This window comes from Numida meleagris, chromosome 4 (assembly GCF_002078875.1).
Source record: "Numida meleagris isolate 19003 breed g44 Domestic line chromosome 4, NumMel1.0, whole genome shotgun sequence".
Classification (NCBI taxonomy): Eukaryota; Metazoa; Chordata; class Aves; order Galliformes; family Numididae; genus Numida; species Numida meleagris.
The window spans coordinates 65,424,192-65,442,047 of NC_034412.1; the positions used below are offsets into that span (position 1 = coordinate 65,424,192).

The 17,856-nt window shown below is 37.2% G+C and overlaps 1 protein-coding gene across 1 annotated transcript in view; it reads left to right on the top strand.

Annotated features, from left to right (window-relative positions):
* Window positions 1-17,856, top strand: part of RAP1GDS1 (Rap1 GTPase-GDP dissociation stimulator 1) — a gene marked incomplete at its 5' end in the record, with an annotated part of 85,739 nt that overhangs the window by 44,239 nt on the left and 23,644 nt on the right. Inside the window, 3 exon segments of the mRNA XM_021396366.1 lie at window positions 422-544; window positions 3,189-3,314; window positions 16,738-16,884. Coding sequence (XP_021252041.1) covers window positions 422-544; window positions 3,189-3,314; window positions 16,738-16,884 — 396 coding nt within the window.

A 17,856-nucleotide genomic window follows, 5' to 3' on the forward strand; every position in this document is an offset into this window, starting at 1 on the left:
GAGCCCTCAAATGTTGGGATTTCCCCATCATTCTTTGAATGTCTGCCATAATTATACATTTCAGAAAACTGTTCCTTGATTTTTACACAGTACTTCAGGCTGCTGCACATCCTATCTCTCCATGGCCTTTGTTTTCTCCCTGTCTCCCCAGTAGTGGCTCAGTGCATGGATGAGTATGTTTGTATATTACTTATAAGCATATAGTCACCCTATAAAGATTAACTGATTCGGAATGGCAAAGTATAAAGTTCTGTGAATGCATCATATAAAACAAATGTGATCACTGACGTATGTCTTCTTCTTGTATATAAGAAAACAATAACATTGAGAATTACATTTCAGAAGATTTACCTTCTTTTCTTCCTTTTCCTCCTCCAAGCAAGCTGATGCACAAGTCATTTTTGTGTGATTTGTTTTTCAGATATGGAGACAAGTGAAAAAATCCAGAAAAGCGGAGTTCTTCAGGTGTTCGCGAATCTGTTGATGCCACAATCTTCCTGCACAGCAAAAGTAGCTAACATCATAGCAGAAGTAGCCAGAAATGGTGAGGTTTTCTACAAGAACTTTTCTGCTGGAACATCTTCAGTTTTTCACCTCACTTGTCAGTATGTTTTACTTCATTTATGTTTTCATTTTGTAGATTAGACATCTTTCATATCTCTCCTTCTCACTCTTTTTGTTTTTGTTGTGTCAAATTTTGTTTCTCAACTGTTTAATACAATCAAAACAGCATTTGGCTGCTGCAATATTTTTAGTCCTCACTTTCTTGCTATTTAGTTTTTAAGATACTCAGTAGTATATATTATTGGACAGAAATAGCATGCCATTGGCTTTATGAAATGTACAAAGAAAAAAAGATGTGCATCATTTGTGCGTCATGTAGCATGCGCAGTTACAGCAGTAGTATATATACATGACCACCTACAGTCACTTGTCTTTTGAGTGTGAGCACACTGAAGGCTCAGATGCATTTGCTAAATCCTTTTCTGAGGTCTTTTCCTCTTCTTTGCCAGACTTAGGAATAAGAAAACCATCTTCATAGTCCGTAACACTACAAAACAATTAGATCCCTCTTTTAAAGCCTTGTCCTCCATTGGTTTATGTTACTCTGTCCTTCAGTGATTCTCCTAACTTTTTAAGTGATTCTTCAGTGTTTCCTTCAAAGGGTCTGGTTCATTTCCCCTCCAGGTTAGTAGAAACCTAAATGATTCTGCTCTTGGTTACTTTCTTTTCATCTATTACTTCTGTGCAAATATATTTGCAGTTTTACTACATGCCCATGAGACAGCAACAGAGTTTTACCATGTATGGCATCACTTCTTTTACTTCCTACCTTTACATGACCTTGATAAATATAAGCGTCCTCAGTGTATTACCTAATAATTTAATTTTTTTTACTGAATGGGAGGCTGAAAGCTTCTCTTCACTCCAGATTGAGGGAATGTAGAGAAAGGGTTTCTTACCTCTTCTCACTGCTCGAGCAAGACCCTAAGCAGCAGCACAGACTGAGACCCTAGATCTTTTAAGGGTAGAACAAGTTACTATTTCCTCTCACAGACCAGAAGTTAAAAAAATTATATGACTAATGATGGAGAGATTATGATAAAGTAGTGAGTATAAAACAAAATGATACAGGGAGAGGCCAAGGAACAGAAAAGAGCTTTTATCTGCAATTAAGATAGGAATTAGTCAAGGGGACAGAGAAGACAGAGGGAGAAAGCAACATGTTTAGTAAATAAACATTGAGATAGATAAGAAAGTGAATTATAAGAAATAAATAGATAAAAAGTTACAAGGGCATCCAATCTGGTAATGACAAGTGATACTATCACCATTTAGGCCATCTCATTTATCACAGTACGGTATCTGTCTACAGTTTTTAAAAGTTTAGTATTTTAGGGGAAAGGGTCAATTTTGCTGACTACCATCTTCTGTTAGACCTGTGCAAATATAAAGATGTTGCTTCATCTGCTTGGTGGTATACCATTGTGTATCAGCACCAGAGGATTGGTTATCTCTGTGACAATTACTTATTTAGCTAAAACAATACTACATGATTAACTACAAAAGGTGCAGTTCCTAATGTAAAGAAACAACAAAGTACGATGTATTAGGCACAACAAAGAAAATATCTAAAGTGTTTTGTACTTGTATGAATTCTCTGAGGTCTTGGCGTTTGGGATTCTGTTGATCCAAAGTCAGAAAAACTTTCTCATCTCTTTATGTAAGGATTCTACATCCTAGTTCATTCATTATCTATGACTAAGCAACACAAAAGTAAACTGGTTGTTAAAGATCCAAGACAGTTCAGGATCAAGAAGAGACATAATTTGCAATTCACAACAAATCAAAAATGTACTGACCTTTTGCCTACTACAGTGCTACATCTCTCATGGTGCCTCAAAGTAAACTGCTCAGTTTGCACTAGTGTCTGAGGGGCTGCCTCTGTAAACTTCCCTTGTAAAAAGAACAGCACAGTGCCTGCCTGACTACAGATCCTCCTGGAGACCAGTATCCAGATTATTTCAGGATAACTGTCTACCTGTGACTTGCACAGATGCAAGAGAATTCTTTGGTTCCCTGGCACCGAGGGACACAGCAGGAAAGGACAGAAATACAAAAAGGTACCCAGTAGATGGGTCCTTTACTTTTCCTCCCAAGAGGAAAGGCTCACATAAATCCCTCTTGTATTTCTCATTCCTTACCTTCAAAATAAAGAACCTTTTACTTAGCTTTCTTTCATTTTTTTTTTTCTAAAGCAAAAGCTTTGGGGGAGTTCTATGGAAATAAAGGGTAAAAAATGCTGCTTCTGTTGCATAGTTTGAGTCATCTCTTGTGTAAGTCAGTAGTTTAATTTATGTTTAGTTTGAGTGGAGAAAAAGGATGTGGATTCACTGTTCTTTTCAACATTTCTTTCTGATTCTAAAAACATGCTCAGTCTGAGCTCTGTTAAGTTAGTTTCCATGGTAGTCAATTAAATATTCTTAATTCCTTCTAAATTAACAAATAATAGAAACAACAAACCCCTAAATCCCAATGTTGGGTTTGTTCTTTAGAAACTTGTGTGCAAACTTGCATTGTTTGTCTGTACTCTTCTTACAAAAGGCCCTGTTGCAATGCCAGGGTAACTAGAATGGAAGAAACTGAAAATAGCAGGCTTTCTTTGACAGGTATTTCATTATTTGCAGAATTCATGCGGAACCCATGTGTGGATGCTGGGTTGATCCCTCCTTTGGTGCAGATGTTAAACTGCAAAGACCAGGAAGTATTGCTGCAAACAGGACGTGCCCTGGGCAATATATGCTACGATAGCCGTAAGTGTTGAGATATACTGTATGTTGTAGATGATGTTGGTAGAGGGAGGGGAATGTTTGGGGGAACTTCCATTGTCTACTGGCATTCATTTTCCTCTTTTCTTGATTTTTATTTACTTTACAACTATTTTGATTTCACAGGATAATTGTACATCACACTTGCATTATGCCTTTTTTGACAGTAAGAAAAAAAACTGCTATGATATCATGAAAGATTTATGGGCTTTAGGTTTTTTTTTTGTTTTTAAACATAAGAAACTAGCTTTTCAGAGAGCACATGCAGTGACCTGAATAGCTAATTATTCTCAAATAGGCTCACAGGGGAAAAGTCAGAGTGAGAAGGGAATATTCATATCTTGCTAGTCTCATTGCTGTGCATAGCTACAAATGTGGTTGAAAGGGAAGCTTCAACTATGTTGCTGATTCTCAGAACTCTTAAGTGGCCAACCAATTGCACCAAGATTACATGTGGTTAATTTTGATAGTCAGGACTTGGGGGTTAGTGACTTGTTTTAGTTTTTTTGTGGGCAAAATAAATTTTGAATTGCCAAGCATTAGCAAATTGCAATGCACTTGTGACTCCATGTGTGGATTACACACATGAACACATGATTTGCAAAAACAAACCAGTGGTTGCAGTGTTTTGAAAATGCAGTCTCCATATTCACATGAAGTAATTAGAATCCTATGGATGTCTGCAGATGGGAAGTGAAATGAAACTGCATAAGCACTTCATTATCTTCAGATTTATTGTCTTATTTCACACTGCAAGAAGTTTTCTTTGTGGTATATTTTGCATTTGCTAAAAGTTTTTGCTGTTCTGAATTACTGTCTGTTTCAAAACCAGAATTATCGGTAGCCTCTTTCTTACTACTTTTTTCAAGCTAGTTTGGAAATTTGCATTTTATGTTGTTTGAAATTACTTTGTCTTTGACCTCAGGGAAGCTCATCAGATTTTCCATGCCGGCGTTTTCATTTACAGACAGCTACTGGTTGAACTTTATAATACTTAATTCTTTCATTTAGGGTTTTATTTAAGGTGACTGATCAACTGAACACCTGCTTCCCCATGGAAACTTCAAGAAGAAACTATTGAGCTTTCTATAACAATTTACTTACTAAATTTTATTTCAGGGTCATATGTGATATAAAGCTCAGTCCCAGGTTGCAGTGGTTTATTTCATGTTAGTAAAATCTACATAACTATGTTATTCTTGTTCAACCCACATTTTTACATGAAATCTAATAAGGCCACATTAAAATGGTTTTCAAGTGTCAGGTATTGTGGACTGCTTCCTGTTTTTACAGTGCAGGACTTACACAGCACAGAAGAGCTGTACTATATGCCTTGTGTTGTTCTTCTGTGGAGCAAAAACCTACAGCACACAGCGATGTGTTCTGTATGCCATGTGTTGCTGCAGTCCTGTAGGACAGTCACAGCCCTCCCTGTGCATTTAAATGAGAACCATGAGCAAGCTGTAATAAAATGCCACAAAAATCAAGACTGGCGTCTTGGATTTAAGTGGAAGAGGCTATTCACAGAACTTGTTTATCACATCCACCCTATCTTGCTTTGTTTCGGTTGTTATCTTAAAGTGTAATGATTCTATAGTTAACTTATCCTAGAATCTTATTGAAGACAAGCACTTTAAATATGCTTATTACTATAAAATTTAGTATATTCTCATTTATGACTTATTTATTTTTATATAAATTACTTTTGTCTAACAAACATTTAGTGGAGGACAGTATTTCTAATCACAGGCATTATGTACAGATTGTCTTTTTCTTTTCAGCTGAGACAAAAGCAGATGTTACTTTTCTGATAACTGGGACTCTCATAAAAACCTGAAATACCTCAGGAACTCTATTATACCATATACATTACTTTTGTTTTCCACTTCTACATCCCATACAATTATAGCATGCAATAGTGTAAAAAGTTCTAAAGGTCCTAAATCAGTGTTCGTGTAAAATCCTGAAATCAAGCCCGCACTGAATAGCTCATAGCAACATTTCTATTCATTGGAAGCCCCAAATATCCTCTATTTCATCTCAGCAAGTACGTATCATTTTGTTTAGTGACAAAAGGAGCTAATAAAGTCTTTGTTTTAGAGGGAAGTCTGTACAACACTGGATGAAAGCTGTGTGTAAAGTGTTTTTTTCCTGTGGGGAAAACCCCAACAAAATGATCATGCAGAGAAGGACAATTCCCTGATCATTTTCTCTTGATAAAATGAAAATGGCACTGTTTCTCAGATTTCCTGCATGAAGGCAAGGCCATTTCCACATAAGTTCTGGAGTGGTTACTCCTGAAACGCTGCTGCCATGGGAGAGCTATTCATTGCTAAATCCAAAAGCTCAGGTTTAATACTCTTCCACAAAGAAACAGGGGAATTACACACTTGCTGGCCAGAGATCACACTGAAAGATCTCCTTAATGAAAGATCTCCTCACTGAAGACATGAAATGGAAGCTGTTACTTAGTGACATTCTCTTCTCCATTAAGTTTGGGGTAACATGCACAGTGTTATCATCTAGGTGCTCCTCAGTTTTAGACCCCTAAAATAATGCTGAATAAATTCTTAGAGAAGTGAAGAAATAAAACAGAATAAAATGCATTTCATAAACAATTAAAGAGAAAAAATAGGTCAAATTTATCACAAGCAGCCATGAGAGCATCCTTTTTAAAGCATTTATGTTGTGAAGAAATCTGCTTTATGTGAGTCTCTGAACATCAGCAATACAGGCAAATATAATTGCAAAGCAGAATAGAAGAAAGCTTTGTTACTTCTGATGAGGCTTCTAGTCCCCCAGCCTTCCTCTTATAAGCATAGATGAAAGAAACAGTTGAGGCAGCCAAAAAGATTTTAACACAGGAGCAATCACACTATGCAAACTGTTCCATGCTGTCCTACAATTTAAGAACAGATACGTTGCTGCATGTTCCTGTACAGCCTGAGAGTGTTCTAAATGCTTTATCTAGTAATGCCGCATACACCTCGTTCCCCAAATCTTGGTCAAAGCAGAAAGTGCAAAGCAAGGAAATGGAGGTGTGATCTCTCTGTCCTCCCACCTGCTTTCTCTCCCATTACAGCCTGTATCGAAAAGTCACTTGAACTTCTGTATCCCAAGACAACGGATTCCACAGCCTCACTCAGGAACAGAATTTTGTCTGAATTTTATGACCAGATGGAAAAATCCTAGCCCACTCATTCCTTATAACCACCAGTTACTTTTTGCTTACAGGCAAAGGTAAATTCTTGGACTTTGTCTAGTCAGAACATAAGACCTATCTTTGTAGTTGTTTTGCCACTCTTTCTCCATGAAATAAATCAAAGCTACCTTCCTACTGTCCTCCTTTCCAAAAACCTCATGCCATTCTACCAGCGCTGTTTCTTTTTTTAAGGCTGTTATAGATTATAGGTCTTATAGGAATTATAGAAACACCCCAGTTTTGAACTGATTGGTTGACAAACCTCTTCCCCACGTTTTTATACAACATTGAGCACACTGTAGAAGCTACTGTAATCACAGTATAAAAGTCATAAGAGGAAGTGAAAAGCTAGGATGTTCAGAGCCTGATTCATAAACCATACGGACCAGAACGAGTAATTCACATTGACTTCATTTGAGACAGCATCTTACCCATTAAAAAATAATTCCTTCTTGCTGTTCAGAACATCTAAATATTCTAAATATTCTGAAAGCTTTCACAGTGAAATAAACCCTCCACATATCTTATAAGAGACATGAAAGAATTCCCATTCTGCAATTCCATAGAATTCATATCAATGGTAGAGCTTAGAGACCTCTTCAGGGGTTCTCAGATCAATTACTATTTGCTCCATTCATTCCCTTGTTTCTTCACGAAACCACCAGCATGCATGCACGTTTTCACCAACCACACTTTGTGATATAAACAGCTATACAATTGGAAAGAAATTAAAAATGCCATCTTGTTCTGAAAGGGCTGTCTTCTGGCAGCTGCTTTTCTACCTTTTCTGCAGGATATGTACTGGATCCTTTTCTTCCCAAGCCATACATTTCTATCAACCTAGTCATACTGTATCGATGGCAAGACCCTTGCTATATCTCACCTATATGGCCTCTCACATAGACTCACATCTGTCTTGATCCCACCTTTAACATTAGACCATGAACATTATGCCACCTCTTAAGTTAAAAAGAACTTGGGTGCTATATATTCTATATACTCGGCTGCCCATCCTAGAAGGATGTACAGACCTCTTGCAGAAGGAAGGCTATGTACAAAACATACAAAACTACTCAACTGTACAGTTTCATACATCTTTCAGGAGACAAGATTAATTTCAGGATCTAAAGCTGAAAACCAGGCACTTAAGAATTAAACATACTGGAAACACATCAAATTCATTCTTCAAAAAATGGCATAGCCTTTCTCTGTACCATATGGAGAAACAGCAGAATCCTAAAACGCAACTGGTGTCAATAATAGCACACTACTGGCTAATTATTTTTATGAAAGTCACCCTGATTCATGCAGCGAGGCAGCACCTTACCACAGTCTTTCACTTTGCTTTGTACTAGATCCTAACGAATGCAAATACCACCTACTAATCAAGCAGTATCATGAAACTGTGATCAAAGGTTGTAACTCACTGCTTGAAAACTGACTGTTTGCAGAGGTGTAAAATTCTAATTTTCATAGTACAGCAATACTGTGTTACCTCTAGACCTGTCCTCTCTAAGGTATGTTTCAGTCTTAGAAAACTATGCTATATTTTTTAAGCTTGGAGTCCCTGATAAAACACTATTTTTTCCAAGCCTCAGCAGAACAAGTATTGCATCAGCTAGAAACCTGAGTATACCATATGCATGCCAACAGATATTTTCACAGTGATATTCAGTACTTATCAGCAATTAGTCACAAATGTTCTTAGGAAGCTATTAAACAATATAATTTTAATTTATGGCTGGCCAAAATGGAATCAAAATAAATCTTCCTAGAGCACTGGAAAGAGCTGTTTGAAGGGTGACAAAAACATGAATTCTCCTTCTAAGGCTATTACTCTTTTCAGACTTTTATTCTACATATTGACCCTACTGAAACAAGTGACAAAATTCTTACAACTTAAGCCAAAACTTAAAAGCAGCCCACATAAGAAAAGTAAACAAATAAATGCAGTTTACCATGTATTTGAACTTCTTCACATCTTTAAAATGAATATATGAGGCTGATTTTCTTGCATTTTAAAGAATTCAGGTATGAAGAGTCCTGTATATTTTCTGCAGTGCTGTTTTTTTTCCTCTTCCAATATTCTTTCCAGGAAGGTTATTTGAATACGTAGATCAGTATTCTGTCAGTACAGGAACCAAGACTATAAAAGTAACTGAGAAACAAAGCAGATTTTTTCCAGTTCTTTACTTTCTTCCCCTCTGGCATTTCATTCACAGACTTTAAAGTTTGTGCTTTACTCACATTCCAACATCCCCCTTAATACTGAGGCTGCTGCTCATCTCATCAGTTGTCCAGCCAGCAGAATGGCCTGAGGAGTCAAGGTGGATGTGAGTGCCCTATCTAGAGCTGTACTCACTTCCATGCAAAGTAGTTACATACCTGAGATGGTGTCCAGTTCATTTATCAATGACAACTTGGCACCTGGCCTCCTGAGTGTGGGCTGTTCTGCGGTTGCAGTGCATTCCTTGTTGCCCTCAAGTCAAATCAGTGGGCTGCCTTCTGCTAAGGAGGTAAAAGATTTCCTAAAACAAAACACTTGCTGGTCTTTCCCAAGCTGCATTCCTTGAAATTGGAGCATCTCCTACAGTCACCAGGCTGCACGCTGCTCCCTGGAATTGCTTCAGAAGGCCAGATCTTCTCGCTCCTTGCAGATTCATACTGTGGGGCAAGAGTAGCACTAGCCCCAAACCCAAGACTCTCCACAGCTTTTCCCAGGGCCACTTGTTTACTTGGTACTCTGAGAAAGTTTTTTTCTTCTCAGGCCTAGTAAGATCTGCAAACATGCTTTGTTGGTTTTTTTGTTGGTTGGTTGGTTTTGCTTTTTGCGTCTTGGCCTTATTTCAAACTTCTGTGGGTCACACACTCTGAATTTGCCTCTCTGGCTGCTTTGCTGGAGGACCACAGCTCCCTTCAGCTGTCAGCACTGCTCCCTCACAGTGCCAGGCTGAGCTTCGTGCTGAGCTCCTTGCAGCAGCACCCAGCAGAAGGTCTCTGTTTGGCACTTGGTTTTGGTCTGCTCAGATCCTCGCTCTTGGCCAGATGTAGCTGAGAGACATCACTGCATCCAAAACCCAGGAGTAAGAAATCTAAATTAATTGATGTGTGCAGGTTTATTCTGTTAATAGCGTGAGATGCTATAAATGCCCACCTACCAGCATAGAAAAACTGTTTGATGGGTTATTGTATAATTGGATTCCATGATTTATTTCATACTATATGAAGTAAAAAGTATAGGCTGGCTTTAGTTATGACTAATGCTCTCATAAACCTAGAGTAATTTGTTTGGCTGCAGTGAAACAACTCTGGAGTTGCGTGGAGTCAGAAAATCCACAGAAGAATCTGCTATGAGCATTAAACATGGAAAGGAAGGCAGAGGGGAGTGCTGCACTGAGCCAGGAGGGCCTTTGCCTGTCCTTGGCTGAGCTACTCTAACTTATTCATACTGCTTGTTTTCCTTGCTTTTTAATAGAATTCATGAGTGGAAATTATTACACTTTAGAACAAAAGTCTCCTTGTTCTTTTGTCTGAAATTAGAAACAGGTGATTTTTCTTGTATCTGACAGAAGAGGAATCGGAGAAACAAGAGACTTTTCGGAAATAAATTGAGAATTTCATTGTGGCTTGCCTCTGGCTATTGCCTCAGCATAACTTGATGGACACTGTGATACTGTCACATTTAACCTGTCCCTTCAAATGTTCAGCCAAACTCCTGACTGAAATTCCATGATACTTGCCAATGGAGATGAAGGCTTGTTAGCACTATGGTGCACTCAAAATTTAACATATAATAAGTCTTCTAAAAACATCACTAGATTTTCATTTAGATAGAAAATTTTTTAAAGTGATTCACTGGAAGTGTTAGTGAACACCTGACAATTTATTTTAGTCAGTGTTTTATCCTTCCTCTGCCAGTCCAATACCCAAACTGAACCAGGCTTCTGTGTCTGCTAGCAGCCTCTGGGCCCATACACCACTGCTTCAGTTGTCACTACCCAGTAGATATGCTGGCAGCAATTTTATCCAGAAAGACTGATGCTACACATTTTCAGTCCTTGAAGATATTATATTAAAATACAGTTTTCTGTTTGCATTTCAAACTTACTGTTCACCTCTTTACTATTTTAGCAATTGTTTCTGAGACAGTACTCTCAATGAAGCTGGAGTTAGAGCTAATGACAGGTGCTGGCAATTTGAGATCAACCAACTACAAGACTGTTCTATTTCTGTCTGCAGCAGGCATGGCTAATTGAGAATGATTTTTTTCTCCGCAAAGGAAGAAAAAGACAATAATGATTGATTTTAAACAACAGGCAAATTTAAAAAATTGTACTTCTGGCAGTCACATTCATATAATTCCTGAAGTAATTAAATAAATGGAAAGGAATTTCAGTACGAATAGAGCAATCCCAAATCAATTTGACCATTCAAGTCATAAAACATTAATACCGAAGTATGGTGTTGTTATGCCCTGTTGCTTGTAGACAAGTACACAGAAGACGTGGAAAAAAGCAGCAAATAATACCGTCAGTGCAATATAATTACATGAAATTACTTTCCTTGAAAAAATGAAATTAATGGAATGCTGCTCTGTGTTCTGCAGTGCAGTTGTAGACTGCAGTCAAAGAACTGATAGTACAGAATCTACTGATTTAAAAGCATACACAAATAAGTTAAAAAGTCTAGTCAAGTATTAAAATTGAATGGCAGCATTATAGTCAAAGTTTCGCCTTCACAATGTTGAAATAGAAAAAAATAATAGTAAACCCCCAGTTAATACGAGTGATTAAGGTTTTCCTAATATCTGCGTAGATAATGTGGTTTATGCTAGGTAAGAGTTTGCCCCCAGAATTTAAAATTTTCATTCTACTTTCTTAATTGAAAGAGAAAGAAAAAACATGGAAGTGGGGCCTTTCTTCCTTTGGAGTTCTGCTCCTGTTGTTTTTTTTCACCACATATAGTCATAATTTTCTGAATGTCACATCATAATTTTCTCTGCAACAGCCAGTTTGATGTCACAGAAAATTATGATTTCAGGTGAAAGCAGACATACAGTGGAAAAAAAACAACTATACAAACAAGTCCAATAAAAAAAAAAAAGAAAATAAACACAGAACACGAAGAAAGAACTCTTCCCCCCTCCTCCCTTGGACTACTGCAAATTCATCTTATATTAAAATAATGTTCTCCATAAAGCACTGGTTCAGCCTAAGCAATGTTTTGACCACAAAGAACGCAAGATTAGAGCCAAATGCAATAAAGCTGAAGCACTTCAATGAAAATAGTAGTATGCCATTTAAATGATTTAATCATTACAGCCAACTGCAGAGTAAAATGATTTTAAAATACATACTTAAAAGAAAAGTTACATTTTTCTGTGTCACCAGAAGTTGCTCTCTTGGCAGTTTGGTTTATGCAAATCAGGGACTCTGTCTGACAAATTGTGCTCTCCCTCAGTGCATAGATCAGTGCAGCTGTGTATGCCAATAAAATTATATTTCTGTCCCAATCTGTGTGAAATACATGTATCTGCTTCTTTAAACATCACTTGGATTGACAGAACTTGAACTTTGCATTAATAAAGGCTGGTATAAGAACAGCAAAGTTAATTTAAGCTTTAGGTAAAAGAGCATTGGTAACCTATTTGCAAAAATATTTTCTGATCTGTCTGTATTGTGGCACAGTCCTTTGCCTTATATCATTATGTCTCCAGAAATATAGCCTTACAGTGGTGACAAAAATCATAGAATTGGTGTGTGTTTTAGAAATAACTCATTAGCTGCATGCAGCTCATAATTTATGTTGTTTTCATATTTTAAGCTGTATGTTTTTTTTTTTCTCTTGATATCTTTTAGGGTTTGGTAGTTGGTTTTAGAGTTTAGTAAACTGGGGAAGAAAACTCAATGAAAAATGATGCAAACACATCTATGGGAAAGCGAATTTAAGCTATTCTAAATTCATGACATTAAGAGCTCCGGGAGTACAAGTTCAGACTGACAAACTGCATCTGAATTTCTGCGGCTCTGTCAGATACCTGAGAACATATTAAGCGCATAGAAAAAGAATTTCTGTATTATCTAACATAACACATTATTTTAGTTATGCATATCAATCACACTCCAGCTGTATGGCAATATCTTTATATTTTTCCTGAAAGTCTTCAGTTGTTGGAGCAAAAACTTTCTACGTTACGTATCGTTGAATGAAGAGCAGACAAATCGCATGAACAGAGGGTGGACATAGAAGATACTCTGCAGTGTGAAAGCAAAGATTTGATCAGATAGGAGAAATGTTTGCACCAGTTTTTGCAATAAATGAAGGCTGAACAACTATAGGTTCTAATGTATACAACAACCCCTCTGACAAATAAACCCAGCCTGGAGGAGGGCCAAGCATGGGTCCTGAAGAAACCAATCCTCAATGAAGAGAGGCTGAGAATCCGTAGAGAAATAAAGGGCTGCCACAGAGAGGTTTTGCATTGGCTTGCTGCATCTTCCGAGATGACAATCAAGGGGAATAGGTGGGCAAGGCACTTTCCCTGAGATCTACTAGTCAGGGGCAACAAAAATTTTGCTCTTTGGCTGGTGCATCCCTTAGATCCTACAAGAGTGGGCCACAATGAAATTTGACAGAAGTGTGCATAGGAGGCATGAGAGCCATCACAGCTATTTGATAATCCATATTAAAACCCAGTTCTGTGTAAAACTCCTGTGAGTAACTAAGGATAGATGAAGAGACTGTATTCATTCCTAGAGATGGTTGTGTTGGACTAAAGGACATTGGGGAAATAGCAACTTGTTCTATAATAAATCTCACAATACATTTCATTGTAGGAAGAAAGCCATCCCTCTGCTCTCTTGGGTTGCTGTCATTTTGCCATTTTTAAACAGTATGGTGTTTACTTAAAAAAAAGTAATAATGCAACGTCATTGCCCTTTGTGAGCTCTACTGAAACATTTTAAAGCAGAAATGTGAATGCTCATTAAACTGTTCAAACGTTGGTCTCATAGGAACAGCAAATGTTTATTTAAAAAGGTCACAGGAATAAACTTGAACACAGCTTCTGTGAGGCTGGAAGCATTCTAAGAGTGGGAGTTCATAGAGCTGTTGAACTGCAAGGTAATAGTTGGACTGAGAACAAGACACAGCAGCATGCTGTGGTCTTGTTTTGACTGTAAATGATTTGGAGTTCGGTGAGTATTCTTGTGTGCAAAATCTGTTTCTTAGCAACAGAGCAGGAAGAAGCAAGGCCGTAATAAGTACATGGAGTACTCTGAGTCAGAAATTAGCTTTTTGCTTGGGGATGCAACAGAGTGTCATAGCCTGAGCTTGGAGCGAGTAGTCAAGACCTTGTGAGTTTTCCTCCTACACCTGGTACAAGATTCTTTGTGGCCTTCCACTAATGAGCTGAGTTAATCCTCCGGGGCATAAGGAGGCAGCACCAGGAGTTCATAATTATAGCACCAGCCCAGGTCTGCTCTTCACCAAGCTGCCTTGGGCAGAAAAGCAGCTATACAGGGTGAGCCTAGCATGGGAAAGAGATGCAGCAACAAACTCAATTAAGGCACCTCTTCTACTTTAGTCTGCCATTTTATATGGTCGTGTCAAAGCTGGCACTTAGATCCAGCCACCTACCTGGGAGAGGTCCTGCAGTTCATTTCACCTTACATTTGGAGTATGCTACATATATATAATTTCTCAGAGTGAGATTTGTTGCTAAATCTTTCCACCTTAGTTTTGCTGTTGGTACAGTGTAAGTTAATTATCTATGTAACAAAAACCTGGTGAGGATTAAAAAATGTATCATACATTGAAGTGAGAGACTACCATGTACTGAAAGATACAGATATAGCTGGTTTTGATATATAGCTTCTCTGACAAAACAGAGAACAGAACTGGAAGGATGTTCAGATCTTCATTTGTTTTAAGGTATTATCGCACAGTAATTTTCAGTGGAGCTGTGTCAAATTCTATCCAGGTAAGGAACTTGGTTTATAACTGTTTTTGGTGGGTTTATGGTCTTTTTCTTTTTTTCTTTATTTTTTTCTTAACTCTTGCTTCCAAACTCACCAGACTATACCTTTGCTAAAGTATTTTATATGCAGTTCCATACCTAGACATGTAATTAGTTTGACAACTGATTTTTATCTCAAGCTTAATTTTATCGTGGTTTTAGTTCAATTATTTCAATTGTATTATAGTAACTTGAAGACCAGTCAGTCTATTTGATCCAGAATCAGTGATTCAGTTCTGTTTTGCACACCTATTTTGACTCATAAAAAAGGTGAGTCAAATACAAAATCATGTATTAAATCTGCAATCAAAAAAATTCCAGAAGATACATAAAACAGTATGCTGGAATATTCAAAGTTTCTTTTTTTCCTTTACTGATTTGATAAACGTAAGCACTTAAGCACTTAATGTGAATAACTATACTGGCATACTATATTATGATGTGGAATTGTATTTCATTTCAGCATTATGCCCATGTCTGCCACTGCATCAAGGATGTGAGAGGTTTATTCCTTTTGTATTTCTCCTTTTTTCACACTCCATCCTTGACACAGAAGTTCTTATCTTGAATTTGTTAGGCTGTAAACAGATTTCAGTTTCTAATTTTTCAAAATGAAATATACATACGTGGACTGAATCACAGTTCCCTAACGTTCCGATCAGGTCAGGCATAGAAACAGTCACGGCAATGACATCTTTCCTCTGCTACGCATCTGATTTCATGGATACCCTGCAAAACACTTATTACTGTGGTAATAAACTTAATAGCTGAGATCCACCAAGAATTTCCCTTATTCCTCCAGCTCCACTCAGTACATTACCTGAAGTCCCTATAAATATATATACTTCTTTATATATACAAATGGTTATCACTATGGAAGAGTTTTTCTATATAGCTATATATTATATATATATGCTATACTATATACCTTATATAGAGAGTAATTATATATATAAAACTATAGTTATAACACTTTATTTAGATATATATACATTTTATATATGGATATATAAAATTAATACGTTATACCTCTTATACTCCTTACATTCTAATGCAATATGCCCCTTTTAAATGGTATTGACAAGAATTGGGAGATTTAGAAACTTTTTAAAGAGCTTTGTCCATTTTTTAGTGGAAGATCATATTATAAATGAGGACAACCTTGGTATATGTACCACACATGTTGCAGAATTGGGAAAACTTAACAGCTAAACCTCCAAGCATCTCCATTATGGGGAGGGAAAAGCGATGTTAAGAGTGTGGAACAGCAAAGGAAAGATGAGATCTTCAGTTGGACCATTAAGAAATGGAGGGCTGAGGAGCAGCGCAGATTTTCATCCAGATTTTCCAGTTTATTCCAATTGTACCTCACTTGGAAATCTCTGCTTTTAGAAGCCATGCAATTAAGGTTATTGACTGTTGTCTATTGCCTGCTGGGAAAGGAAGCAGTATAGTTGATTACTGTAATAAAGGACAATTTTTCTTTTATTCATACACTGATACATCAAATTGGATTTGCTGTACAGAGAGTTCCATATAAAGATTATGGTGTGTTATTTATGAAACTTCAGAATATTGTAGTATATTGCAATGAGAATGAATTTTCTTTCAGCCGTACAAAACCCATCTGATAGTGGTATTAAATTCCAGGTACGGAAGTATGAAGAACACGCTGTGTGCCAGTGAGTGCTTGAACAGAGTTTGTCACTGGGAGTTGATACCTCTGGTCTGCTTTTCCATTTTTTTTTCCCATATCCCCTTGCTCAGGGGAGGAAGTTATTCTTTATTTCAATTTCTCAGTCCACATAACAGCAGGAGTAATTTAGCTTGTCCACAAAGCTTCCAGGATACGTGTACTAAGTTTTGCAAGTGCTCAGAACCTTCCTCTGGCAAAATCCAATGTATCTTCAGAATATTATTTTTCAGCTTCAGGGACTCTGCCTCAAACTAAACATCTGTACAAAGATATTAGCACCAAGTGGTTAATCCATTTTGTTGTAGGTGTTCTCACCTTCCCAGCTCTGTTGCACTAGAAGCTGGCCATCAAGTGTCTTTATAGAGGAATTTGACAATACTGAAGAAATGACTTCACTGTTTAAAAACTTGGCTTTGTATGATTACTGCAATGTTTGGGGCTCTGTGGTGGGTTTTGGTTTCATTTTTTTTTAATGTAATTCTTTGTTTTACAGATGAGGGCAGGAACGCAGTTGACCATGCAGGTGGTGCACATATTGTAGTAGACCTTATAAGGTCGCTGTGCAGTAAAACAGATCCAGCCAGTGAGAAGCTCTTGACTGTCTTTTGTGGCATGCTGATGAACTATAGCAATGAGAATGGTAAACAACACCAAAAAACTTGCTTTATGTCTACCAGGAGAAAAACCCCATCCAAAACCAAAAAAGATAAACATTAAAGCCAGCTGTAGGTCTATGTTGTGGAAACTAACATTAAATTATTTTAAAAGATCAACTACCTCAATTTACATATACACTTTTCTGTTTCAGTATAATTACATTCCAAGAAATACTTGATATCTTCCTGAGGCAATTCCTAATAGTATGAAGTTTTAAAATCATCATCTGTAATTTACTTTTACATAAAAGCAATACATATAGATGCATCATACACCTGAGGAAAAAACAGATTTGCAGAAGCAAACTAGGCTACGTTGCATCCTCTATTTCATTTAGTATCAAATGGCACTATAATATTGTTTTTTCCCAGGCACACAGTATTGTTTTGTTGATAATTTTGGTTAAATATACCAGTTTTTCTTAACCATTTTTCTCCTTGAGAAATGTATACGAAACCACATATGTTACTTATGTTACATATGGGGAATAATTTATATGCATGTCCAACACTAGTCTGTGCCTACCAGTTATGAAATTAGGTTTTTTATCACACTAAGTGGAAGTGTTTAGGGGCTGGGACAACAAAACATGATAGTAGCTTAAGTTAGAAACCCTAGACCACTGAGGCAAAGAAAGCAGTGTTCAACACTAGCTGTACAAATGTCCTGATATTTTAGTACCTAGTTTGCTTCTGCGTGCAAGTGTGGTAATATGCCAAGGCAAATTTTGCAGCATTCACACATGTCCAAGTTTTTCTAAATGGGAATTTCTAAGAAAATGGGGAGAAATGAGGAAAGCTGAATAGAGACTGTTCTCCTGACTTCTAATGGCACAGATTACAAATGTTGTTAGCTAATCACACTGTTTCTTCAATCATGCTCATCTCCTGATTTGTAGTGCTTTATCTTACGAAAAAATAGCTTCTTTATTAGCTATTCCCTGTTTCTTTACCAT